The 26,760-nt window shown below is 38.5% G+C and overlaps 1 protein-coding gene across 3 annotated transcripts; it reads left to right on the forward strand.

Annotated features, from left to right (window-relative positions):
- On the forward strand, positions 1-26,156 carry PPIG (peptidylprolyl isomerase G). Of its 3 annotated transcripts, XM_061452996.1 has the most exons (14): positions 1-315; positions 4,688-4,749; positions 8,197-8,276; positions 8,381-8,455; positions 10,607-10,714; positions 11,227-11,271; positions 12,906-12,993; positions 14,084-14,113; positions 14,203-14,342; positions 21,572-21,776; positions 22,863-23,030; positions 23,563-23,647; positions 24,445-24,581; positions 24,881-26,156. In XM_061452996.1, exons 3-14 carry the CDS (start codon positions 8,216-8,218, stop codon positions 25,998-26,000), a joined length of 2,262 nt encoding a protein of 753 aa, XP_061308980.1. In that variant the 5' UTR covers positions 1-315; positions 4,688-4,749; positions 8,197-8,215; the 3' UTR covers positions 26,001-26,156. The 3 variants fall into 3 exon arrangements, with proteins under 3 accessions (XP_061308980.1, XP_061308970.1, XP_061308985.1); XM_061452986.1 differs by lacking the exon at positions 4,688-4,749; XM_061453001.1 differs by lacking the exons at positions 1-315; positions 4,688-4,749; positions 8,197-8,276 and having other exon boundaries at positions 8,375-8,455; positions 10,671-10,714.
- Positions 26,157-26,760: the final 604 nt, after the last annotated feature.

Genomic DNA, 26,760 nt, shown 5'->3' on the forward strand with positions numbered 1-26,760 from the left:
CGGCGGGAGGGGGCGGAGCACCTCTGACGAGCAGGAGGAGGCGGGCGCCCCTTCCCGCAACTGCTTCGGCTGTGAGCGGCCCCCGCCTCCTCGCCGGTACCGGCCACGGCTATACAGTGTCCGGCTATCTCCTTCATCCTTCCCGGGCCGGGGTGCCGTTCCTCACATCTCCGCACCTCGCCACCCAACCCGCCGCACCGCCCCCGGGGTCGCCCCCTCCCGCCCTTTCCTTCCACTGACGCAGTCTTTGCCGCACCAGCTCTAACATGGCGGCGAGGCACTGAGGAGCGCGGGGCGACGCGGGCCGCGAGCGGGGTGAGTGCCGGTGCCGCAGCCAGTCGCTGCAGGGGTCCGGCGCGGTCGCCATGCGGTCGGACGAGAGCCGCGGCCCAGACCGCAGCGCGGGCCCCGGGGAATTTGTGGGGGGAGGTCACATCGCCGCGGGGCCTGAGCCTGGGTCACGGATGGGGGAGGGAGCTCCCACCCCTTCTCTCCCCTCCCCGGCCTGTTGAGGGGACTAGACTGACCGCTGCTCCGCCGCTGTGGGGTAGTTGTGGTAGGCTTCCTGCGCACACACACGCTCCCTCGGCAGGCCCGGCGGCCCGTGTGCGGGGGGCGGGCGAGCCAGCGGCCGGGCCGCGGCCGGCGCTTGCCCCGGCGGGAGGCCCCCGGGCATCCCAGGTGAGGGTGGTCCTTGAGAGGAAATGGGGACGTGAGGAGCAGCGAGTGGGGCCGGGCGGCAGGTGGGAGCAGGAGGGGTGGGTGAAACGGAGCACGGGGCCCGGCCAAAATTGCTCCAGGTGAAAGGGGCCGCGCCGCTGAGAATTGTCGCCGCAGCGCAGCAAGCCGCGGGTCGGCACGGTGCCGGTCTGCCTGCCCACTGCCAGCCCCCGGTCGGCCCTGGGTGCTCCTCGCTGCCTGCTCCGGAGTTTGAATGAGTCCTCACTCCTCCCCTAGAAGGCGAAGTAACCGGCCTGACTGCGCGCCACATGTTCTCCTCCCCTCCGCAGGCCTCTCCTAGGGAAGTGAAGCCTACAGGAGCTACCATGGCTGGCAGGAAGGGTCCTCTGCCATTCTCTTCTAAGGATTTCCTAAGGCACTTAAGGGGATTTTTATCAGTAAGGAGTTTCAGGCTCAGGTAGTGTGCAGCCACGACCAAACCGTAGTATATGATTGTACTTTCAGTCATTGAGGAGGCTCTGAAGGAGAGAGGCATAGGAGAAAAAGAAATAGTTTATTGAAACTGGGCAAATTATCTACTGTAGTTGTAAACATTGCCTTACAGTTCAGTCACAATTAGAAAAGTAACTTCATAATGATGATAAAGTTACCTTTGCAAGTAGTTGCCTAATGTTTGGCGAGTTAGTTATATTGTAGTAATAGTCTGAGACCTGCTTTAAGAGGAACATGAGACCATATCTTTTGCATTAAATCTGTTTTCTAAGATGTATCTTCTGAGAGAGTGTTTTGTTGGTTTTTTTTTCATGTTTCTGTGCTGTACTGCCTGCAGAAGAGGCTGTTCTTTGGACAGGGATAAATGTTTTTAGTCTGGTTGGGTTTTGTTGTGGGTTTTTTTAATACATAATTTTTTTAAATCTTTTCCCCCCCATCGTGTTTTACTATTCCTATTCATTAATGCATTGGGGTCCAACAGAACCCCTATTTTTAGGTACTACTATGATAAAAACATGGAAACTACACATGATTTATGAAGGCTTGGTTTATCTCAACTTGCAGAGCTTGTTTTACTGGCTTTTGAAATTATTTATAAAGATTTTTGGAAAAAAGTATAATTTCCTGTATATGAAGTAGGCATGAAGGGGAACATACAAAGGATACCAGCATCGGTAGTCCTCTGAGAGCACCCTTTTGCACTATGTGTCTTATTAAGACTTTACATTTTTCCAGTCCTCTTCTGTGAAACAGAAACATTTTTGATTTTTTTTTAAGTTAGCTAAGCAGTCATCAAGCTGTTATAAAAAGAAGATTTATTCCCCCCCCCCCTTATGATCTCAGAAAATCTGTGGATTATGAGGGAATTTGGAGTGAAGAAATATGTACTGCAATGGGGGATTTTACTCTGCTGCAGCATGATGTGTCCACTACCAGTTCAGTCCTCCATCCCATGTGCATTTAGGAGCCATTTTCCATTTGGAAGCAGAGTCAGTGAGTGCCAAGGAGCAAATTTAGCCATCTTCTAATGGAATGAGGTTTAGGTAGGAGGCTGGGATGAGGTATGGAAGGGATTTAGAACTAAAGTACTAGAGAAAGGAGAGCATGAGAATAAAAGATGGTAGAATAAGGGGATTTTGTTATGATTGGCAAATGCGGGTCAGTATTAAGAACTAGCTCCTACTGTTGGTCTTGCATTGCTCTCATCTTCAATAACAGGGGTAGGAAGGGATTCCACTCTGAAATTTAGTTTGGGAGTCCTACTGGTTAAATGGCTTAGAGATTGCATTGGACCCTTTAAAAGCTTTTTTTTTTTTTTTTTTCATTTTATACAATGCTGAAACATGCTTTTTGTTATCATTTATAAATTTTAAAATATAAATTCATGATTTCAGACCTATGTTAATCCACTTTCTGGTTATGAATGGTAGAATCGGAATGGACATATTTCTTTGCTGCTTCTGGGGGAGCAGTGAACACCAACACAGGCATTTATCTTTGGGAGAAAGCACTTGCATTTGTTCACAAATCTTAACAGGAAAAAAAACTTTCTGCATCAATTAGATAATAAAAAATCATTACTAACTCTTGACAACAGGGCTTTTTGCTTGCAGTTGACAAGAGTATGCTTACATATTTGAACATCTTTCTCACTGTAGGTGTCTCTTTTCTAGGAAAATAAAACAATGTGCATGATCTAGTAGGAACCTGCATTTCTGTTTAAATAGTCTGAGAGAATGTTACTACCTTCTCAGCTGAATGTTACATTCTCCCAACTGAGATGTTATAAATGTCTGTGCATTCCTTATGTACTTTAATACAAGAAGACTAAATTCATGTTAATAATTGCAAAAAATCATACTGATAGTGAAACATGGAAGAAAAGATGGTGGTGTTTGGGGAAAATGCGGAGGAAATGATGGAAATTGAAGGTTGGGCTGGTTGGATTTTTGTTGTTCACCTTTTATTGTATCATCCTAACGTGTCTGAAAACTTGCCACATAGAAATGGAACTAGGAACAAAATTTCATGTCTTCCATTTCACAATCAGAACTTCGTTTCTAGTCTTTATTCTATGGCTCCACTGTCACTGTAAGCTGGTGTGTGTTACTGCCAAATCTTTTCTTGGAGCAGGGAGGAAAGGGTAGTTTCTCTGCAGCTAGGTGGCCATTTGCATGAAAGCCAAACCCATGGATGCATGAGCCCTCCCTCCGTTTTGGTATCAGCCCATGTTTATATTGGCTTCAGGTGACTGGAACCCCACAGCCTAAGTGCATGTGATATATTTTTAGTATTCACTTTGTGCATTTTCATTTTCTGGACTCAGTTTTGCTTAAAAATGTACTTCTGAAGATTCCAGATGGCTATCTTTGCAATGTAAATCAATGTAGTTTTGTCTCCCTGCGTTTGTCGATGGCCTAAAACAAGATGCTAAGAATGTGAATTTATGCTCTTTATTTTTGATTTCATTTGGATGTTAAATGAAAACCAATGGAGCAGGTTGTAAGTTGATAGAAGGAAACAAATACAAATGTAAGGTCAAGAAGAAATGAAAAATAGGGGGGAGCTGGTGATGACAGAGAAAGAAGTGAAGGAATAGGACACTGTATGTTGTTTTTTTTCCTGCTGAAAACAGCTTTGTTCCGTAATTGTTCTGTCTTGTGCAGGGACTGAAACAGCTAGGTAGTACCATGGCCTGTTCAGCATAGCTGCAAGTAATTTTTTTCCCTCCCCTCATAAAATTAGGAAATACTACTGTATTGCTGCTTACCATCAGCTCTTGCGAGAAGTATGACATGTTGATACTTCAGTTGGTGTGCATCTGGGCTCTTTAGCTCCTTTCAATTAAAAGAAGCTGGTTTATATTAAACAGTATTATTACCAGATCCTTGCTAGCACAGGTGACTTTGGAAAAAAAAAAAATCCCAAGATGTATTTTTAAGCACATCAACACATTTGAGTGATGATCTCTGGCAGAGAGATGCCTGTGAACAGTTTGGGATGGTTATCTTTTTCCATTGGTACAGATTATTTTGAAGGAGAGCAGCTGTCTGCAGCCTGGCTGTGAATTGGCCAGTTTTATCCTGCAAGTATCTGAACAAAGTAATGAAGCTAATGGAGGTGTGAAGGGATGCAAATTGTCATGGACACAGCTAGTGATGCCCCTGCTATGGATGCAGCTTTTCTGAAAAGACTAAATATTGCTGGTGTATTTGTCAATAAACACAAATATGCTCTAAGCTGAACTGGAATTCCACTTTCAGAAATAAAACCAGCAGGCTTCTTTAGTTAGATATACTGAATTGGTGTTTTGGTTGTTTCAGGGTTGGTTTTTTTTTTTCTGGTTTGGGGATTTAGTTTTTTTGTGGGTTTTTTTTTTTTTCCTTTTTTTTTTTCACATAATTTCCACTTGGACTTAGTAAAAAGGCTTTCCAAACAGCAGGTGGTTGAGCAAGATGAATGGCTTAAACATTTCAGGATAGTACTTAGGTTGATATATTGTCCTTTCTTACAGAGTTTTGGAAGGAAGAAGTGAGCCAACTTCTCAGGATTGCCCTGCAAAGCACATTTTTGTGTGTATGTATAGCAAGCATCTTTTGGGTTGAGTTTAAAAATATTCCCTTCACTGGTAAAATTCCACCAAGTTCACAATTAAAAAATAAAAAGTATTGTGGGTTAAGAGTATCCACATTCCAATTGAAAACAAATTTGAAGAGATAAGTACACAAGTCATGTAAGCCTTCTTGGTACTAGACATATAGTATTATTGAGCTTTTCTTGTATTTTTCTGACCTTATTTTTGGTATTTTCAAATGTATCTTTGTTGGGTCTGTATTTAACATTCATACCCAATATACTTGCTTTTAATAGAGACAAGTTTTAAATGATCAGTATGTACAAGATTGTATTTGGTGTTTAATGCTACATGAATAGAAATTAATAGTTCATGGATCACTTGTAGCTCTGTAGTTTTTTTCTGTAACACTTCAGGTCTGTCTGAAGTAACAACTTCACAAAGGATGTTCAAGTATATTGAAAAAGAAACGCTCATTTGACTTTTAGGTAGGTAGGATAAAAATCACTGATATTTTAGCCTGGCTTACTAGGCAATGTCAGCTCAAGAGTTAGGTATATTTATTTGACCAGTCAGGGTGTTCATACTGACCATTTGACATAACTGTCATTTAGAACCAATTGCAGTCAGTGCTCAAGGGATTTTATTGGAGGATTTAGGGAAAGTGCAGGTAACATTTAGAACACGGAATAGACTTGATTTGTTTCATGTTTTTGAGGCAAGAGAGAGGTAGAAAACCATCAAATTGAGCTAAAGGTTGTGAGAATAGGGATTCAGGTAGACTTCTTCATTTATTCCGTCTCTCTCTCACCCAGTTCTCCATAAAACTGAGTTAAAAATTGACTGACATAAGTATACTGACATTTATTTTACAGTTTGGCTTTAGTCATTATCAGTGCTTGAAATAAAAAAATTGTGTGATATATAAAGATAGTTTCATTTGTTTTGGCTAAAATACTGTATATAAATGTTAAGGCATACCTCTACATTTCTGAAGCAAATTGCCTGTAAAGTGCGAATTAAATCCTTCCTCACTCAAGCTCTACAGCTAAATGGCTAAAGTTTGGGTACAATTGATCAATCAGTTGTGGTACTAACTGGTTCTTAGATGTCTCAGTTCGGTTAAAACTGTCAGTTCTATCAGCAAACTATTTATTGCAGCATTTATTCTGAGAGGTTTCCTAGGAAAAAAACCCAACCCTGCCCATCTGTGCAGCTGTACAGTCTGTTCTGCTGCTGACAGTATGAGTCGGTGGCTGTCCTTTGGGCTGGTCTCAGTTCTGTGGGCACTTTGTCCCCTCCCACCTTTCTCATCTACTTTCCTTGCCCATGCTGCCACCTTCCTGGAGCTGTCCTAGAGTCTGTGCAGTATAGCATGGTGAGCTGGTCAGCCTTCTGCTAACCTGACAAAGTCCTCAGCTACAGTTGTTTTCTCTATTTGTTCCTCTGCCTGGCTTCAGAATTTGTTATACTAATAGAAGAGAAAATGTAATTCAGGGAGAGGAGTGAGCAGACTGAGCCTGCTCCTTTTGATAAGTCTCTGGCTTGTAGGAATTAGTGTATTTACATAGCTAAAAAGACATCTAGTGGGATTCTGTGTGTTTGCAAAGTCTCGTCATGCTGCTAAAAATCACGTGAAGTTAGTTTACTGGATGATGTTTAACTTAAATCAGTCCTGCATTGTTCTTGTGATTTTTCATTGTGTAATCTTGGCAAAATGTTAGGAGTGGCACTGAGCACAAGTGAGAGAATATAGACTAACATGATTACGCTGCTGTCTTTTGATTTCTTACAGTCTCTTGTTCCAAAGATGAGAGTGACAGATGGTGACAATTGAATTTTCTGAGACTGTTCTGTGGCACAGATATGAGTGAAGCTTTTGGAGAGATGTATGCAGTGTGTCAGCTAGATTTCAGTAGTGTTTTCTGGCAATAAAAATAATTAGAACTGAAAATTTATGTATTATATTCCAACTTCTGGAAGAGGTACTCCAGTCTTACAGATCCTGTTGCTGTCATTGGGGATTTTTTCCCTCTCTGAAGTAATTCAGAGGGTATGTGGCTTCAGAAAAGGAAAAAAATAGTGTGATTGTGCATAGTGTTGGAAGGTCAGAGATACAAATGGGATTAAGATAGTGCTTGTTACATAAAACCAAAGGGATATACTCAAAGAAAAGGGGAAATTGCATTAAAATTCTTGATAAAGAATCATAGAATCACTTAGCTAAAAGACCCTTAAGATCACCGAGTCAATCTGTAAACCTAACATTGTCAAGTCCAGTGCTAAACTATGTCCCTAAGCACCGTGTCTACATATCTTTTAAATACCTCCAGGAATGATGACTCAGATGAGGAAATAATAAAAAGCCAAAATAGTTTCACTCAACAGTAGCTGGAAGAGTGTATTTTTAATTTTTTTAAATGTAGAATGGTTTCATTCTCAATTAGAGCAGCTCCTGATAATTGCAGTGATAGGAATCCAGGAAATATATTCTTAAGAAGTTGAATGCTTAAGTCTTAACGTAACAATATGTTGGTGGTTTATCAAGTTGTAACAATCATAAGTTATTTTCCACTCTTAGACCATTCTGTTTGTGGCAAAAGTTTGGGTATTTCTTAAAGTATGCCTGCTTAACTTGTGCAGTTGCTACTTGCCTACAACAGTTGAAGTTCACTATCCTGCACTGTTCACTTTTTTGTGCTTGTAGTCAAGCCTTATGTTCTCTCTTGAGCAGCTGTAGTTCATGGCCCAGGTAATTAATAGTAACTGAGATGAACTGAACTGGGTTGTGAACCGCAACAGCTGACTTATTTCTGAGAAGAAGAGGCCTGACCTGAAGCTGGTAACCCTGACCAGAGGGGTGGGTTGGCATGTGGAGATGGCAGCCTCCTCAGCCACTAACACTGAGCCTAACAGAAACTGCAGATTAGTATTTTTAAAACAGGTAATTGCAAAAAGTTGCTTGAGAGCTCTCAAACAAGCTACTTGGTCTCAAAGCTGCTGGGTTGTTTTTTGTTGGTGTTCCCCCCCCCCCCCCCTTTTTTTTTTTTCACTCGCTAATGCTTATTTTATCTAGGATATAGAATTCCAGGAGTAGGCAGTTTAGGTGATTACCTGTACTGTCTCGATAGCAAGATGTCAAGCTTTATTATCCCCGTATTCTAGAGTATCTTTCTGTTTTGTATTTCCTTATCTGAGGCATAGCACTCAAGTTTAATACTATTGCAGCAAACACAATCCAAGTAACTCATTAGGGTCTACAAAACATGGAAATGACCTAGAATACGTCATGTTTTCTGAACCTTTAAAAATACTTAGGTTTGCTCTCTTTTTTTTTTTTTTAAGGTTTGCTTTTTGCAGTTTTTGTTGTCTTTGTAAGTCAATGTAGAAGATTTTACACAGTTTTCCTATACAAAAGGAAGAGCTAAATTTACTTCTCTTACTCGCAGCATTTAAACTTTTGAAGCCATGGGAGTAAAGGTCCAGAGGCCTCGTTGCTTTTTTGACATAGCCATCAACAATGTACCTGGTAAGAAAATTAAAACGTCCATTGAGTAGCACGATATTCATACAAGATACATAAGAATAATACAAGAATTAATGGCATAAAATATATGGCTTTTTTTTTTCTAGCTGGAAGAGTGGTCTTTGAACTGTTTTCAGATGTGTGTCCAAAGACATGTGAAAATTTTCGCTGCCTTTGCACAGGTTTGTAGATTCTAAATTTATTTGGAATTTTTAATATAATACCATGTTAGCTAGTTTGATGTCTATTATATTTTTCTGACACTTTCTTACATGCAAAATAAGTCCATAAAACATTGGTTCTTGGTATCTCTTGAGATTTGTCTGATTTCTCAAATACATCTGATGTAGAATCAATGCAGTTGTAGCTTTGGCTTAGTATGTTGCAGGGACTATATACTAATCAACTTTAAATACAGACACAGTAAGCTGATTTTCCGTTACTAGCATAGATATTACTGTTCACATTACATAACATCATCCAGTCTTGAAAGGTAGCCAGTAGGAGGTCAACCATGCAGACTTACTTTTCAGTCTTGTGATCCTTTGAGGTATTTGACAATATTTGCTGTATTCATTAGTATTTCCCCCCTCGCTTAATTTGTTGATGGAGACTGGCGATATTCACTCCTACTAAAATCCAAATTATTTTTTTGAGCATAATACTGAGAAGATTCTACCCTGAAAGCATTTCCAAACAGAATTACTGTCCTCTGGACTGCATGCTTTTGTTGAAAATACAGTTTAGCAAGACTTAAATTTATTATCGCAAGAATAGTTCTGTGAATACACAAGCATACATGCTTTTTGTTTTGTCTTTAGCATTTTCTGCTTCCTTTCCTTCCAGCTCTGTTGTTTTTCAGGTCAAGTTCTGTAGCTGTTAGTACTGAAATCACTCAGCAGTACTAATATTGCATGAATCAGGTGTGGGTGCATAATTGCATTCATGTCAAGTTAGCTAGAACACCATTAATTAATGCACCATGTGTATCTGCAGGAGTGTAGGTATTACCTGATCTGACATGAGGTTTATGGCACAAAATCAGATTATCAAAATTTGTTAACAAATTTGAACCTTAAAGTGATTCTTCCTCGTATCTCCTAGTATGTTATCATGTGATCATGATATTCTTGATCTGCCCAAAAGTCAGATTTATTGCATAAAGGTGCTACTGCTTTAAATTTTTTACTTGAAGTCTTTCAACAGCATTTTGGATGCGAACTCCTAAATTCATACTTAGTTGCTGACATTCAAAATCAAACACATGCTGAACTACTTTGCTGCTTTAATGTATTTAAGAATAGTGAGGAAAATACATGGGCTGATTGTTTATGATATTTATCAGCAGATTAATTCAAATTTTGATTTTGTTTTCCTCATGCAGTTTTTTTTCAGGCAGTTTTGATCCTTGTGTTAAGACAGCATGTACTTTTCAACAGCTCTGTGTTTTCCTGGCATACCTGTGTTAGACATATGCCAAGGTAGTCAACAGATACAGCTTCACATTTGTCAAAGTTTCTATCAGAAGAGTGTTTTCTAGCTGGTCAGATTCATATGGAGACACCAGTCTGTTACGGATAAGTTCAGAGGCAACTGCCTTTCAGAATAGCTGCCACTTTAATAGCTTAGAGCAAGAGCTATAAGAGCTAAACAGCACTTTGACAGCACTGAGAGGAAGAGATCCTTTTCCTTCCAACGTATACCACTGACTACCGTGCTATTATCTTGAGGTGGCTCTGCCATTCACAGAACACACCATGAGCCATTTGTCTTGCCAGTTCAGCAGAAACCTTACCTATTTGAGGGCAGCAGAGAAAGTAGCTGGAGCAGAGAGTTTGCTGACAGGTCTTGAGCACCAGATCTGACATAAGGAAGAGAGATGACAGTTGTAATCATGAGTGAAAGTGGGAAACGAGATTCCTTATTCTTCTACCTGGCTCTTTGTTTTTGTTATGAGCTTTTATGGTACTTTAAACATGCCATGTTGTAACTGAAGATCTGAGTGTTTCTTTAATGCTTCTGAGCAATGTCATTTATCTTAAACTAGCTGTTTAATTTCAGTCCATCTGCATGGAAGAGACCAGAGTTGTATACTAACATAAGTAAGGATTTCTTCTGGTGTAACCATAGAGACAGAAAGTAGTTTCTGCTCTGCTTTCCTAAATGCTAGTTTCTTATTGGTATTGCAGGTATGTGTCTTCCTCATAAGCTAATTTTTCAGAGCTTAGTAGATGATTTTGATTAAGTGCTTACTTAAGTAGCACTTTTTTGCAGTGGAAGTTCTACAGGTACCAAGAGTAATTTTGGGTTTTGTTCCTCCTCTTTTCCTTCAGGTGAAAAGGGTACAGGAAAATCCACCCAAAAGCCATTGCATTACAAAAGTTGTCTGTTTCACAGGGTTGTGAAGGATTTTATGATCCAAGGAGGTGACTTCAGTGAAGGTATGATGTGAATCTTTGAAGAAGCGCTTGTGTGATAGGATGTTGCAGGAATTCTGTGTAGCATCATTTACTTATATTAATTATTCTGTGATTCAGCCTCTATTTTCCCCTTTTTTTCTTCATAAGAACCTTTATATGAAAACTTAAGTAATGAACTTGTATAAATTTACACATGTGCACACACATGCACACACTTTTGCTCAGTTATTTCCTTGGTCAGTAGTAAGTACTCTCTATTTAAAGGTTTAAATATGAGGATAAAATATCTGCTGCTGGGAAATTGGAGAAAAAAAAAGGAGAGACTAGCAGAATACAGGGGAGAATGCCTTCTTGGTTTTCAGGTTTGCTTTGGGACTGCAAAGATGTGTCTTGGGTCGTCTTTGCATATCTTGGAGAATAATGTCAGTGGCTTGGATGCAGTCGAATTAGTATTTTGTTCGATGAAGCACCTTCCGCATAACTTGACTTTACCACTACTTGAAGTTGTAACTAATTTTTTTTTCTTCTTCAAGGAAATGGCAGGGGAGGAGAATCCATCTATGGTGGCTTTTTTGAAGGTGAGTTTTATCAGTCTGCTCTATTTTGGTGTTACTACAAGCAATCACCTTTACAGCCTATAGTCTCTGTTCCGTAAACCTGAACTGCATTGTTTTTGTTAAGATTTTGTTCAGTCATGGAGGCATTTGACTGTCCAGTTTAGGTTATTTTATTTTACTTTTAAGATATGAACCTTTTAATTAAAGAAAAACTAAGACCAAGCTCTTTTGTATTTGCCCATTTTACCAGATTCACCTTTTTTTAACTGTTTTTAAACATACGCTTTTGTCTTGAGCAGCTAGATAAAAATTGGGGATTGTCCTTTCTTCCAGTGAAAGGAGAAAAGCATGATGGAATCAGGTTTCCTTGCAAATGTTTATTTTAAAGAATGCATAAACCCCTCCTTTCCTGAATGTGGGAGGAAGTAGTAATAGAGGCTGTCGGGTTCCTCACGGTCCTGTTTTTTTTTTTCAGACAGTATTGCAGAAGTACCTCTTCTACACTCCAGTGTGTTTATCCAGAACATAGTGAAGCATCTCTGCGCTTTGCAGAGCAGTTTTTGGTATTAGACCTAACCCTATGTGGTGGCTAGCTGTCACCAGCAGGAGTGGTTATGCTCCTCCCTCATCCCTGCCATTTTTCTTTTAACGTTGGTTTTTGCCTGAGCTTGCAGCAAACAAACAAAAGAATTATTCACTATTTTAGTAGGGCCAAGCTGCTATTTTGTATCAGACCTTGAGTTGAATCAACAGTTTGCAGCTGCCAAAAGAAGGTCTTACCTTGCCTTGACTCTCATTGAGATCAAGCTTTCAGCTTATTCAACTTTCTAAAATGCCCAAAGGCTATTGCAGGGAAAAAAAAAAAAGGATTTATTTCCATATTAGCGAGTGGCCCCAGTTCAGTGATTTGGCAAGCATTAGAACCAACACAAACGAGTAGCTAGGTTTGAGGAAATGTATGGTTGGGGGAGATGGAAGAGGGAGCAAAACCTCTACCTACATTCTGGCAGTTGCAAGCTGGCTGGTCACCTCATCCACAGCATGAAAATTAGTTCATGGGAGTTTTTGCTTTTGTAGATCCCTTACCCAACTCACTATAGGATTAGATTGACACAATGCTATGTCAGATAGCAATTGTACAGGTGACTGAAGAGAGAGTGGGACTGTCCCTTTTGCTTACAGTGTGTTGTGAAACCATATCTTTACAGGTAGTATTCTTTAGTACTTTGTTAATACTTGCTCCTGCCATCTGTACCTACACAATATTGAGTCAACTTCCTCTGTCAAAGCAGTCTTTATGCTGTTTTGGGAAAGGAGAGAGGATAATTTCCTGCAGATAGTGATTACATATCACAGTTTCATTAGAATTTAGTCGAACTGTTACAGTGATTTGCTTATCAGAAATAGTATTCGTTTAAGTTAAAGCTATTTTCTTAATGGCCAGCTTGGCAAGTTCATCTGCGTGTCTGACAAACAGAAGCTGTTCAGGATTGTTACCAAACTGGATATCCATGTGTTTTAAAAATAATAAAACCAACAAAACTGCCTCAAAATGAGGGGTTTCTTAATCATTAATAAGGATGAGTGTACTTAGATTACAGCATTTATCTTAAGCATATATCATATATTTAAAGTAACTGAAAACGCTTTTTCAGATGAAAGCTTTGCTGTAAAGCACAACAAAGAATTTCTCCTTTCAATGGCCAACCGAGGGAAAGATACAAATGGTTCACAGTTCTTTATGTAAGTATTGTACTGCCCTGAAATGTGTGTGTGGCTTGCCATTTGTAAGTTGTAAAGGTAATCCTTGTAAATATTGAAGACCAGATGCTTTGCAAACCTAGAGTTGATGTTTTGTCACAGAGTCGCATGGAAATAGACATTTTCCTAATATACGGTTTAGGGAACCTGACAGTTATTATCACTTTTGTGTTTAGTGCTTATTTAGTGCAGAAGACCTTTTGATAATTTTCAGTAGCTTGTGTTCTAACTTGGCCGATAAAGCAAGCCTGGTAGTTCCTTGTAGAATTCTTACCACTTTCTTCTAGTATGTGTTGTCTGGAAGAAGGCAGAACAGCTCTGTGGGCTCTCAAAAACAGTAGAGTTTTGGGGCTTTTTGGTCACATAATAACTTTCCAGTGCAGTCTCATTTACAGTTAAAACTTGAATTCTTAAAATACATTGCAGTAGACTCTTCTTTAATTTATTTACAGAAAACAGTCTTGAAATACATCACTTTTACTCATATTTCATGCTTTAATTAAATGGTGAGCTGTGGATGTCACTTGCCATTAGGCCATTATTTTGGGATTTCTGACTGGTCATTACTGTAATTATCCTAGTTTACTTCTGCCATGGCTGACATTGGTATATCTTGGGGCTAATATTGGGGAAAGCTGAGAGAAATTCACTTGTACTTCTGAGTTGATTAATCTGTACATGCAGTTATTTTTTTCCTTTGATTTCTGATTATTTTCTAACGTATACAAGGTTATTTGCAGTTTTCCTGTTCTGAGGCATTTGCCTTAATTTTTATCTGTTCTTGGTATTATTTATACCATTTAATAAATAGAATACTTATCCTGTATGAGGGTGCTGTCTAAAAAATTATGTGCACATTTTGTTCAGTAAAATGTCATAAAGTAATGAATTGAACAGGTAGTTTAATGTATAAAACATGAAATACTTTTAACTGCACACAGAATAACATATACTGGGTTTGTTAGTTCAGTCAGACTTGCACCTTCATATGTGTATATGACATTATTCAAATGGTGACTGCTTTCCACTAATACTGACTTTGTTTTTCTCTTTAAAAACCTGGAAACAACAGAACAACTAAACCTACACCTCACTTAGATGGGTAAATATCTATTATCTCCTTCTTATGTTTGTTTGGGAACTGCCTTGGGAAAATGAAGTACTAAGAATACTGTTGTTTAAATTCTTCAGACATCATGTTGTTTTTGGACAAGTCATCTCAGGTCAAGAAGTTGTGAGAGAAATTGAAAACCAGAAAACAGATGCATCTAGTAAACCATATGCTGAAGTACGCATACTGAGTTGCGGAGAGTTAATTCCAAAATCCAAAGGTAAAGTTGAACTGTACATTTTACATGGATGCAAACTGTGAGGTAATTTTGCTCATTTTCTTCCCGGTTGGTTGCTTATAAAAATATTTAGAAACTTATTTGTGATGGATGGTGGGGCAGGTGGTGAATTTTGCAGTACAGTTTGTCTTTGAAAAAACCTAACTGATACATCAATTTGTGTTGATGCAGAAGACATTAAAGAAACATCCCGTGTGCTTTCTTTAAAGCTTCTCCTGCCTTGGATTTCCTTATAGTAGCTAAATTTTAGTACAATGCTGGCAAGCACTTGTCACATAGAAAATAGTGCTGTGTTAAGGTTGATGGCAGTCCGACTATTTGATAACTGCTGAAATTTTTGTAGGTATTGAACTTATTTCAATTTTCTTTTAGGTAAATCTTCAGAACAGGTATTGAAGACTAGTAAAGCCTGGAATAAACTTGGAATAAGTTCAATAATTATTGTAAACTATACTCTTAAACAGGTTTATGACAGTACCTGTTTTTCTGTCTGGAAGGGATGTTCTGCTGTACCATTTTAGAGCTGAACATGGTATTGGAGATTGGATTCTGCATCTTTTACAAAATAAGGCTCAATCTAAGATGTTGGTGCCACTCTGGAGAATCTCATTAGCAGAAACCCAGGATGCACGTTCGGTAGGACCTGTGATAGGGATCATCATGCTTTTTCATTCATAGCATCTTCTGCTGCTATGTACTGTGAAGGATTGCATCAGGGATATTGAAGGATAAGAGAATAGTTGTTCTTTCAGCCTAAGGAAAATACAAGCGATCAAACTTGAGCTTCTTAGTTTTTCCTCTCCTTTCTGATGTAGTTCTGTGTTCACCTGTTGGTATCTAGTAGAATGTCTTTGGAGTCTGAAGTGATCTTTTCAATACCTCAGAATTCCAAGTAAAGTATCTTAGGGCTTCTGACTTCTCAAAGCTTCTGGAACTTCCCAGATGAACTCATAAATCACCTTGTGTGTTAGGAGATAATTTTGTTTCTCTGGACAGTACTTGGGAACATGGTATCTGTTAGAAAATGCATGGATGGCATAGATTAGAAAATAAACCAATACAGATGTAGAATGGGTGAATCTAGTAGTTGAGATACCTGTTTACATGTCTGTATACATGTTTGCCTCGGTTTGCCACACTCCATTTTTAGTCCAGTCTAGAACACTTAAAATCAAATGACTTAAAATCAAATGAAGTTGAATAATACAACGGTCACAATTATAATATTGCAGAGGCCTAGATCAGAAATTTCATCTGGGATTTGAGAGGATGATCAGCTAGAGAAGTAAAATACTTGCCATCTTCCCCTCTCACTTCCCCCTCCCTGCCCCCTCCTTTTCTTTTTGTTCCTTCAAGTTGAAGGGTTTAGTAAAAATGAATGAGAGGAGCTAAATTACAGAAGAATAATTTCTCTGGCCAAGTGATGCTATTGTTAGAAAAACTTAAAAAGTTCCAGGGAAAATCCTGAAAGCTGGGGGAAGGGTGGAGGGGGGAATAAAAGAAGAAAGCTAAGTATAGAGCGAGTATTTAGAAAGGTCGTTATGGACTAGATAAACTAATGCAAGTCTCAAAAACTGAAACAAGTAACACAATGCTAACTTTCTTAAAGAAAAAAGGAGGGGGTTGATACTGATAGACGAAGTTTTTGAGAAGGGGGTTTAATTAAACAAGGCTGGCTGCATTGACTTTAGTTAATCAAAGGTATATCTTGGATGTTTTCAGGAATGTGAGACACTGACATCCTGGTTCAAAAATAGATGACAAAATTAAATAGCTTTGTGCATTAGGTAGTTTTTAATAAGAGCTTGTAATGAAGAGTCTCATGAAAAGTGTATTGCTGGGGGATTCTGCACAGAGCAGTGCTAGGCTTGATTCATGATCTTCATTGATGACATCAGTGTCCCTGTAGAATCACTGCTCGTGCAAGTGTGCTTTCTGCAATTAAGGCAGGCTGTGGCTGCTTCATAATTCATCGAAGAACAATATTGTAATTAGATCATTCTGCCAGTATTTTTTTCCTTAAAAATGTATCACTACAAATTCTCAAGCGCTGATACAGTACAAAATGACACATTTAGGAATCATGGAATACCTATGGAATAAGAGCAGTTTTGGAATGTGGCTATTCTGGTAAGTCACATCTGACCTAGACTTCAGACTTTTCTGTTCCAGATTATTATTTTTTTCCTTCTAGTGAACTAGCAATGAGGTATAAACTGGCTTGGCTTTAGCCAAAGCTGGTCAAAGTGAAGCTGGAGATGACTTTTTTTTCTTCTTCTTCCGCCCCCTCCTCTGCTGTTGCAGTTTCATGGTAGGTTGCTTGTCTACAGAAACGTCTATATCCAGGGCGTTTTTGATACAGGACTCTTCACAGTAGCAATGTCATCTGATCAACAGGAATCAAGAATAGCAGTATTCCCTATGTGATTACTGTATATAATTTTCATTTGTAAGATAACGGTCCTTAATCAAGCAGTGAAAGTCCCCCCTCTTTTGGGGGACTGCTGTAGGCCAGCACAAGTTATTGGATTTGACTGTAAAGTAACTTTTTGAGTGTCACTGCTGTGAATTGCAAGATGAGGTCACCTGTTCTGACACTAAAAAAGTGCCTGAACCCGCCTGCTTTCTGGCCAGGTCATTTCTTCATTTCAAGCCCAAGAGTCTGGTATCATGGGGCTAATGTAAGACTTGCTGCAGGTCACAAGCAGCTGAGATGCAGAGAGTCCTTGGCAGTGCCATGCAGCGTGATCATGTAATTCATGAAGTCTGGCAAATGCTAATAGGTCACAGTGAATGGAGTAGGAAGCAGTGTATCTATTTCATATGTGGTCATAAGTTGAAACCTGATCCTGAATGTAATGAGCTGGAACACTTGGACTGTAAGTAGAACTCTCTTTCTTTCTTGCTGACCTTCATGCTGCAGGTTTGGTTTCATTTATTGTGATTTGTGATTGGCCAGCACCAAATTGGTTCAGTATTCAAAATAGCATTTGCTGCTGGACAGAGATAGTTAGATGTCACCAGAAAGTGTATCTAAAACCTCTTGCCACAAGAGGATATCAGGGGAGAGACTTTTTAGCAGGGCCTGTTGTGACAGGATGAGGAGTAATGATTCTAAACTAAAAGAGGGGAGATTCAGGCTGGATGTGAGGATAAAATTCTTTACAATGAGAGTGGTAAAACACTAGCACAGTGTCTCCAGGAATGGGGTATCTACCACCTCTCTGGGCAACCTGTGCCACATTCCAGGCTGGATGTGGTTCTGGGCAACCTGATCTAGCTGATAATGCCTCTGCTCATTGCAGGGGGTTGGACTACATGATCTTTAGAGACCCTTCCAACCTAAACTGTTCTATGTTTCTTCCTTTGCTGTATAAACAGTTCTGGGCTTTTTAATTGTTGGGTTTTTTGTTTTATTTTGGGATTTTTGTTTTGATTTTTGGATGTGTTTTTTTTTGCCCTTGTCATTTCACTTCTTACCTGCCACATGATTTCCCAAATGCATCTGCTATTGGTGTTATTTTCTGCATAAGGGTCACATTATACTTGTTGAGGTAGTTGCTCACTAATTCACCTCCAGTAGTAACTATAACGCACCTAAACTTGTTACACTAATGCAGGTAAAACTGTCACAGATAGTTTTTGACATGCTTAAAACAGATGCAGGAGGGATAAAATACAGAAAATAACTACATTTATTGATGCCTTATTCAGCAACTTCTGAAATTGAGTTTGGAGACACCTTGTTTTCCCTGAAGGGAGGTGGGAAACAGTATAGTGCAATATAGTGGGGGTTTTTGAGTAAACCAAAACCAAAAGTGTCTAATAAATGAAGGTTGGAAGTACATGATCTTTAAGGTCCCTTGTATGATTAGCTTTCATTATGGATGTTGTAATAAAAACATTAGAATAATATTGAAGGCTGCTGATAGATCTAGAACATCAGTGCATCACCTTCCACAGGCAGAAGGTGTTCTGGGCAGGATGTAGTAGATGAGAAGATGGATTGATGGGATTAAAATATGACAACTTCATACATTTGAATTCACTGTTTTACATTCAGTAACAATATGCAGAACAAAAGTTAGTGTTAAAAGATGATGCTATGAATGAAAACTTAGCTGATGCTTTTCTGAGAAATTATGACTCTTTTGTCCATCTCTGCAGTGGTATAATACATCTACATTCAACTCTGCTACTCTAAAGCATACCCAGTTATATCCATTTTGCAAGTGGCAATATGGAGTTCGCACAGCTCGTCACCAGTCACAGAGAAGCTGTCTGAAGTGCAACTAGATATGCGTTTTGGGCAACCATGGATCTGTCCTCACTGATTTTTACCATTCTAGCCTAAATGGGAATGTTTTTTCTTATGAAAAGTTAAGTTGGTAGGAAGTACTAGCTTATTGTTACAAATAGTGCATCCCTAACTGTTACACTAAGGCTTATTATCCCCAGGATACATTTTCCTTCTCTGATCAGTTTAGCAAGGAATTTTATGTAAGTTTTGTTGCTTTTGATCATCCTTGAAAAATTGCTACCTCCCATCATGCAGTTTTGCAAAAACAGGCCAAGTTAGTCCTGAATTTGAGCGTTTCCACATTGAGCTTGTGTTTGCAGTTGCAGATGCCTACTGCTACCTCCCAAGAGTCAGTAAGCGTGGTAATACCTGCTAAGCAATAGGAGTATCTAATACTGATAAATCAAAAAATGGATACACTGTTCCATTAAACAGCTAAATGGTCACTTTTGTTTTCAGAAGGGCAGTTACCAGATGTAGTCTTCGTAGAATGTTTCCACTGCCTAAAGTTCTCTACATGAGTATCACCTTTGGGTTTTTTTGCCTCCAGGTCCAATCTGCTTATATAGAATTAAAAGAATCCATTTTCCAAATAACTGAAGGCTAGAAGTTGAGTAACTGTTAATATATACTACTCGGTATTTGGTACTGCTGCCATTTTTTTCTGAATATAAGCAGCTGTAAGTGTGGTATATGCTTACATAGCATATTACATTCCCACATAGCAGGGAATTCTGAAGTGGAGTTTTTCTTCCCATCCATAAGTACAAAATCAAGGCTGTAAGTAAAAAAAAAACTGGTGAATAACCTGTATTCTTTGAAGTTCTGGAAATCTTTTTCTCTTCTGACACTTGAGTTGTTGTAATACCCAAGAGGGCTTGTTTTCTGTAGAGCAAGGACAAAAAATCATGTTAACAGAATCATAACATTTGTACCTTTTTTTTTTTCCCCTTTTTTACAAGAGTTTTTCTAATTTCTTGCCTTAGTTATTTTATAACAATGACTGATATATAATACTTAAATCCAGATTGCATTATCTTACTGGGCACAAGTGGAAACCAACAGAAGAAATGCTTGGCCAGACTAAGTAGTTTCAATTTTTCTGTCTTTAATAGAAATGAAGAAGGTTAGGCTGTTAAGGGAAACGTCTCTATGTTTTCTGCTATGTGAAGACATTGTGTTCTCTGAATTGTTTTCAGATGCAGACAGGCTGTGTAGTCAGTAATCCTGTGTTTGGTGCCTAATGTTTTCCCGTAGCTGTTTTGTGCAGATGAAGTGCAGGGGGTGGGAGGTTGCATTTAAATTGCTTGCATGTCAATGTAGCTCAGATAATATCTCTCTAAACCATGAATTCTTTGGGTAGAGCAAGCTATTAAATGCTTTTCAAAATGCTGATACTTTAAGTTAGGATTCATACACAACTTTAAAATTCATTTCTGTCTCTGATCTGAAGCCTTAACAAGTGTTTTCCTAAAATACGGATTGTTTACTGTGAGGAGGAAACAGGACTGGATATTAAGAAAAGCTTCTTCACAGGCAAGGTAATCAGGTATTGGAGCAGGCTGCCCAGGAGAAGTGGTAGAATCATTGTCTCTAGAAAAACATGTAGACGATGCCCTCAGTGACGTGGTTTAGTTAGTGGTGGACTTGGCAGTCCTGGGGTAATGGTTGGACTTGATGATCTTAAAGGTCTTCTCTAACCTAGCTGATTCTATGATTCTGTGACATCAGTATTTATTTTTTAATGGTGAAGGTTCTGTTTCTTCTGTCTGTGGCTGTAGTATGTTGTGTAGTGAATGATGAGCTATCTTTGTAATTTGCAATGACAAAGTAAAATGATATTTGATGCTAATTAGAAAAGTCAGCTACAGCAGTCTGAAGTCAGCCAGTGGTTTTTTCTCAATTTTTCTGGGTAGAGCTTTTAATTTTCTGAACAATAACCTGGTACAAATTTCTTAACACATTTCAAAAGTATTCATATAATTTAACTGATTTACCAGAAGCATCGTAACCCCGAAGCCTAAATTTCCTTTAGTAAAGTTTTTATGGTGCCCTTTTTGATTTTTCAAATTACTGTGACTCTGAAATAATACTTATGTCACTTTTAATAGCTTAAGTAGGGCTCAGATCAGTTAAAGGGCATGAAAAGCTGTGTGCTTGCATTATTTCCAGTCAGACAAGTGCCAGATTGCCAATAAGTTGCTGGTTTGAAGCTCCAGCAGCCACATGAGAAATGGTGAACTGCGTAATTAAGGACTAGTCTGCTCTTTAGCAGGGTTCCTTTGCATACCAGATGGTTAATAACTTGAAAAAAACCACCACCACCCAGAAACCATCAAACAAACATAAAACCCAACCACAACATATGAGCTGGAGGTTTAGGACTGTTCTCTGAGCATGGTTTCACTTAGCAGGAAGATTGTTTATTTGAATCTTCCCTCCAAGCTAAATTCAGTGAGTAATCAATTTAGTCTGTGGCACTTACTTCCTGTTTCAAAACTTCTCTTGTTTGTGATCTGAATAGATTTTATATGAAATCAGGTTAAACCTAAAGCCAAAGAGTTGGTTTTTTTTTAATAAACATCTTGTAAATTTTAAGTAATTCTTCATATGTAGCTTATGTTGAATGGAATGTTATCTGAAAACTTGCACAGTTCTACAAGTTCTTGACAGTATAAATTTGATAATTTAGAGCTTCGTAAATGCAAAATGTTGGAAATTTCTGATGTCTTGCTAGACATACCCTTTATTGTACTTGGGAGAAACACTGTTTTCTCCAAAACTTCCATTTGTTTTTAAGGATTTTGATGAAGTAGTCTCATGATGCAATTACAAGAATTTCAGGCAGATACTAGATGAGTTGGTTTTCCTGCTTAATGTTAAAATGTGTCTTTGCTCTTCTGACTGAAAGCCAAGAAAGAAGAAAAGAAAAGGCACAAGTCATCTTCCTCATCTAGTGACTCGGAAAGTTCAAGTGATTCAGAATCCTCTTCTGATTCATCGTCGGATTCTGAGAGTGCTTCGGAAGAGAAGTCTAAAAAACGAAAAAAGAAACAAAAGAAAAATTCCAAGAAACATAAGAAAGAAAAGAAAAAGAGAAAGAAAAGCAAGAAAAGGTGAATTTTAAACTTTGCTTTGTTACATGTACACCATACATATTCTTGTCCTATCACTGCGGAATAGTGTTCTGTGAATTAGGTATTTTGAAGTATTAGGTATAATAATTAGGTATATTGAAGTATTTTGAACTAGTGAATTAGGTATTTTGAAGTTTGGGAGAGAGTCAGTTTCCATATACAAGCTTAAATTTTTCTGATATGATGGTAAAGGACAGTGTCCATATGCATACATGCTGCAGCTTGTAAAGGAGTGAAGGAAAGGGCTAAGACTTAACATGGGTTTGGCTTGAAAAGTTGTAGGAGTGCTTAGTTTGAAATAGGTGGTGATAACTTGCTTCCCTAAACTCACTTCTGTATGATGCAATTTAAATTGTATGCAATGGGACTTAGGAGAATGTAGTCTGCAAAATTAAATGAGAAATGAATAAATGAACATTATTTTGGTCTGATATGCCAGAAGTCTTGCCATGTCACTGAAAATTGGTAAAACTCAAAAGGCACTCTTGCTTCTGAAAATGTTACTTCTAATCTAATAGTTTCACTTACAGTTAACGTGAGATACAAGTTGTGTCAGTGTGTGCAAGCCATGTTTTTCTAAGCTGGCAGCAAAATGTAAGACATGTTCACATAGGGCAGTGCTGCCTAAACGTTGTTTCAGTGGGACTAAGCTCGTTTCACACAAATTTTTTTATTCCAACTGCTTGGAATTCCAGTAGTTTGTAGCCAGTTATATATGCTAGTGTAAAATCTGAATTTGACTCTCCTGATAGTGTTTTTAGATAAAAAAAGCTGTATGTAGAGAGTAAATGATGTTCAGTGTTGCACCAGTTTTGTTCCAATGTGAACTGGAATTCATAGATTTTTTTAAATGTTGGTCAGAAATCTACTGTAGTTCTTTAGTTTAGACCAAAGATGCCACAGGGGAGAAAAAAGTTCCATCTGAAATAGCTGTTTCTTGAGTTCCTTGTGGTATCATTGTGTGTTGAATTGAGAGAATTTCTGAATTATCTAAATGGATTGAAAGGTTTTCCCTTGTCCTAATAACTCACTTCAAGTATAATTTTTCTTTAAATAAAATTAAAGCTCTTCCAGTGAAAGTGAAGATGAAAATGCTGAAGCACAGCCAGTGTCTACTGTCCGTCCTGAAGAAATTCCTCCTGTACCTGAAAACCGGTTCCTGATGAGGAAAAGTCCTCCTAAAGAAGAAGAGAAAGAAAAAGAGAGGAAAAGCAGAGAGAAGGAAAGGGATAGGTAACATGCTATGTTTTGAATTTGACTATGCGCTGACAGTGGTATGGTCAGGTTACTGTTTTAAGACTCTAATGTTAAGATAGGCCTCTCCCTATGAAACAGTTCCATATTGTGAGTACTGCTGGATGAAAAAGGATTTCTGAGTTTATTGGAAGCTGTTGCCTTTGTCCTAGAACAAAGACTTAGGCTTTGAAAATGGTTTTAAAGAATGAAAAATTTAAAATGACCAATTCAAGAAAAAGAAAGGAAGGTGCATTTAATTTCATTTAGAATTTATTGGAACATGCCCAATCTGAATCTATAAAGTCTTCTTTCAAAAATGGAAAAACTGGAAATCTTGTCAAATATTTTGTGGTCACAGAACCTGAATTTTTTACTGTGTGGTTGTTACTATGTGCACTGATTATAAAAAATAAAATTGCATGTGTGTTTTCCTTTAGTTTAATTTCTGAAGATGTTTTAAAATTGGTTTTTATTTTTTCTTTCCTTTTTTTTGTCAATAACAATGTAACTTTTTAAAAATTACTTTTAGTAATCTATCGAATTCACAGTCAACGTACCAGAGGAGGCTGTTAGTGACCAGATCTGGAAGGAAAATAAAAGGAAGAGGACCAAGGGTAAATATTTACAATCTGTTCCCCAGAATAAAGAAGGTGGTAGCACAGTCTTACAGCTGGTGTTAGGAACCGTTTTCATTAGGATGGTTGATGTAAAATAGAAAAGGTGTATTGTAATTGATTTGGGGACTGAGGCTTGAAGGAAGACAAGAAGAAAAACTAATTTCCTGCTTGCATACCAGGTTTATTTGAAGGGGAACTTTCTTTATTTGAACAAAAAAATGCTTGCTTCATATTACTGTAGTACTCTCTGATTTTGTGAATGGAATTAGCTCAAAAATGGTTCTCGTGATGAGCAGAAGCAGTATGACATCGGTCACAGGAATGTGCGGAAGACTTCTCCACCTTTTGGCAGGGGGAGCTGTCAGATTGGTTCTTCTTATTCTGTGAAGCTGTATGTTACACAGTACTTGTAGCAAAATGTTTTTAGCAACAGAAGTCTCTATCCCTCAAATTCTACTAAACACCGTAAATAAGTGTGAAGTATTGTCTTTGTGTTGCTTGTCAGAGCTAAGAAGAATTTTCATTCTTAGAAAAGCAACAGGAGAAGACCTCTGAGCAGAGTGCAAAAATCAAAGTTACCTTTAAAATAGTTATTTGATCAGACATTTTAGATTCCTGCTTTAGCTGAATGCCAAATGTATTTTGTAATAACTTGCAATGTGAACTTGTTATACATGTATGAAGTGTGATGTTATGTGCTATGTAGAATCAACTGCCAGGGCTAAAAATCTTGCATAGCTATCGCACCATGTGAAATTCAGACTTACACCCAATTTTCTCTTATTCCTTTCAAGCGTTACCGGACACCTTCCAGATCCAGGTCAAGAGATCGATTCCGACGCAGTGAAACTCCTCCACATTGGAGGCAAGAAATGCAAAGAGCTCAGAGAATGAGAGTATCTAGTGGAGAAAGATGGATAAAAGGGGACAAGTAAGATTACTTCTTTCTGGAATATATGCATTGAAATTTTTTTACATATTTAAAGTGATACCGGTCATCTTAGATTTTCCATTATGGTTACTTCTGGAAAAAAAAAAACAGGGTGCTGGTTTGGTTATCCCATTATTTGTGCCTGATTTTAGTCATGCCACTGTAAATATATAGTTACTGATACAGATGACCTAATGTGATTTAAGTTTCAGTTGTGAAGCTGTCTTGCTTCTGACTTAATTTTTCAGAGTGGAGGGGATTCAAAATATTTTAAAAAATCATATCTTTTTCTCTCCAAGGAGTGAAATACATGAAAACAGGAAAGATAATCAAAAAAGCCCAGGAAGAGGAAAAGAGAGAAAAATATCAGACCACAGACATGTTTCTGAAAGCCCAAGCAGAAGAGGGGAAAGAGAGAAGAAAAAAGATCACAAATCCAGCAGTAAAGACAGGGAGACAAGAAGGAATTCAGAAAAAGATGACAAGCATAACAAGAGCAAGGCCAAGAAAAGAGCTAAATCTAGAAGCCATAGTAAAAGCCGAGAGAAATCAAAAAGTAAAGAAAGAGACTCTAAGTACAGTAGACATGATGAAAAGAGAATAAGATCAAGAAGCAAAGAGAGAGACCATGAGAAAGGTAGAGAAAAAGAAAAACGTTATGATTCTAGAGGGAGGGATAAAGAAAGAAGTAGAAGCAAGGAGAGAAGTAAAAGGGCAGGCTCACGAAGTAATGAACAAGACCATAGGAAGAGTAAAGACAGGGAGAAACGTAGGTCAAGAAGTAGAGAGCGTGAGCACGCTAGAGGAAAACATAGTTCCAGCAGTAGAACAAGGGATCGCAGCAGAAGCCGAGACAGGGGTAGGAGAGGAAGATCGAGAAGCAGAGACAGAGATCGCAGCAGAAGTAAAGACTATTCAAGGAATAGAGATAGAGAAACAAGAAGAAGAGGAAGGTCAAGAAGCAGAGAAAGAAGAGGTACACCAGATAGATACAGAGGAAGAGAAAATAGGAGGAGGAGAGAATCAAGGAGCTCAGAGAGGGAAGAAAGTCAAAGCAGAAACAGGGAGAGGTACGCAAATAGAGAAAGTAGAAGCTCATATAAGAGGAACGATTCTGAAAGCCAAAGGAAGAGGCGTTCAAAAAGCCGTGAAAGTAGCAGTCCTGAATCCAGTAAAGATAAGAAGTCTAGTAGAGATCAGGATAGAAGTCCAGACTCAAAAAAGAGACCAAGTAGCAAAGAGAGAGAATCAAAAAAATCATATTCACGCAGCAGTAAAGAAAAGGAAAAGACCAGATCCTCAGCAGAAAAAGAAATAAACCAAAAATCAAAGAGTCAGGAAAGAGATCATGCCCCTAGTAAGGATAAAAAGTCTGACCACGAAACAAGTCCTGGAACAGATGACGACAGGCATGGATGAGTGTGTGGACTTAATGTTTCCATTGTCTCAAAGTTTTAGAGACATTTTGGGGAACGCCTTTTTTTAAGATGTGGACTTCAGTTTGGTCTTTTGATAATCTAAAACCTGGATCATTTGTACTGCTAAAGTTTTAATAAACTTGAAATGAAAAATGAATTACGTGTGTAATACAGTGTGCTGTGTTTTAAATATTTCATTGGTTTATGTATCCTTTTTGTGTGTTGGCAGCTAGAAAGTTAACTTCTATGCTGCAGTTATTTTTTACCTGATGAACTTAGTTTAGGACAGTGGCTGCCTGTGAAGAAGCTTATCCGTGTGTGGGGAAGAAAGCTGCAAGTATACTACATGTCATCTTAAAGCTAGAAGGATGTTGCGAGATGCTCATCACTGCTGTTGCTACATCTGTATTTCAGTAGGTATAAGTCCTAAGGAAAACAGTTTATAGAGGAAAACTACATTGTTGGGGTTTTTTTGTAATCACGAAGTGAAATAATTTACTTAAATCTTCACTGTACTTCTGTCATTGTCATCTGTGCTTGGGAGTTACTTCTTTGTTCTAAACAAAAAAAAATAATTAAGTGCTTATCAATATAATTAGTTTCTCTGTAACCTCCTCTTTCTGTTCCATGCTTCTGTGTTTGTCTGCTGCAGAAAATTCAGCTTGGATGGTCCAGACTGCCCTGCCTCAGTTGCTAATTAATGGATGCACAGAGATGAAGCAGATTGCCAGAATTCACAGTGGGTGTCAAAATAAGGAACA

This window comes from Pezoporus flaviventris, unplaced genomic scaffold (assembly GCF_033815535.1).
Source record: "Pezoporus flaviventris isolate CSIRO_AGI_PZ_B2104156 unplaced genomic scaffold, CSIRO_AGI_Pfla_v1 ptg000001l, whole genome shotgun sequence".
In the NCBI taxonomy this organism is placed as follows: Eukaryota; Metazoa; Chordata; class Aves; order Psittaciformes; family Psittacidae; genus Pezoporus; species Pezoporus flaviventris.

Bases quoted from the DNA above. Each gene is read 5' to 3' on its own strand.
- PPIG (XM_061452996.1), top strand. From the start codon at position 8,216: ATGGGAGTAAAGGTCCAGAGGCCTCGTTGCTTTTTTGACATAGCCATC. The intron at 8,277-8,380 runs GTAAGAAAATTA...TTTTTTTTCTAG, and splicing joins AGCCATCAACAATGTACCTG to CTGGAAGAGTGGTCTTTGAA. The intron at 24,582-24,880 runs GTAAGATTACTT...TTTCTCTCCAAG, and splicing joins AGATGGATAAAAGGGGACAA to GAGTGAAATACATGAAAACA.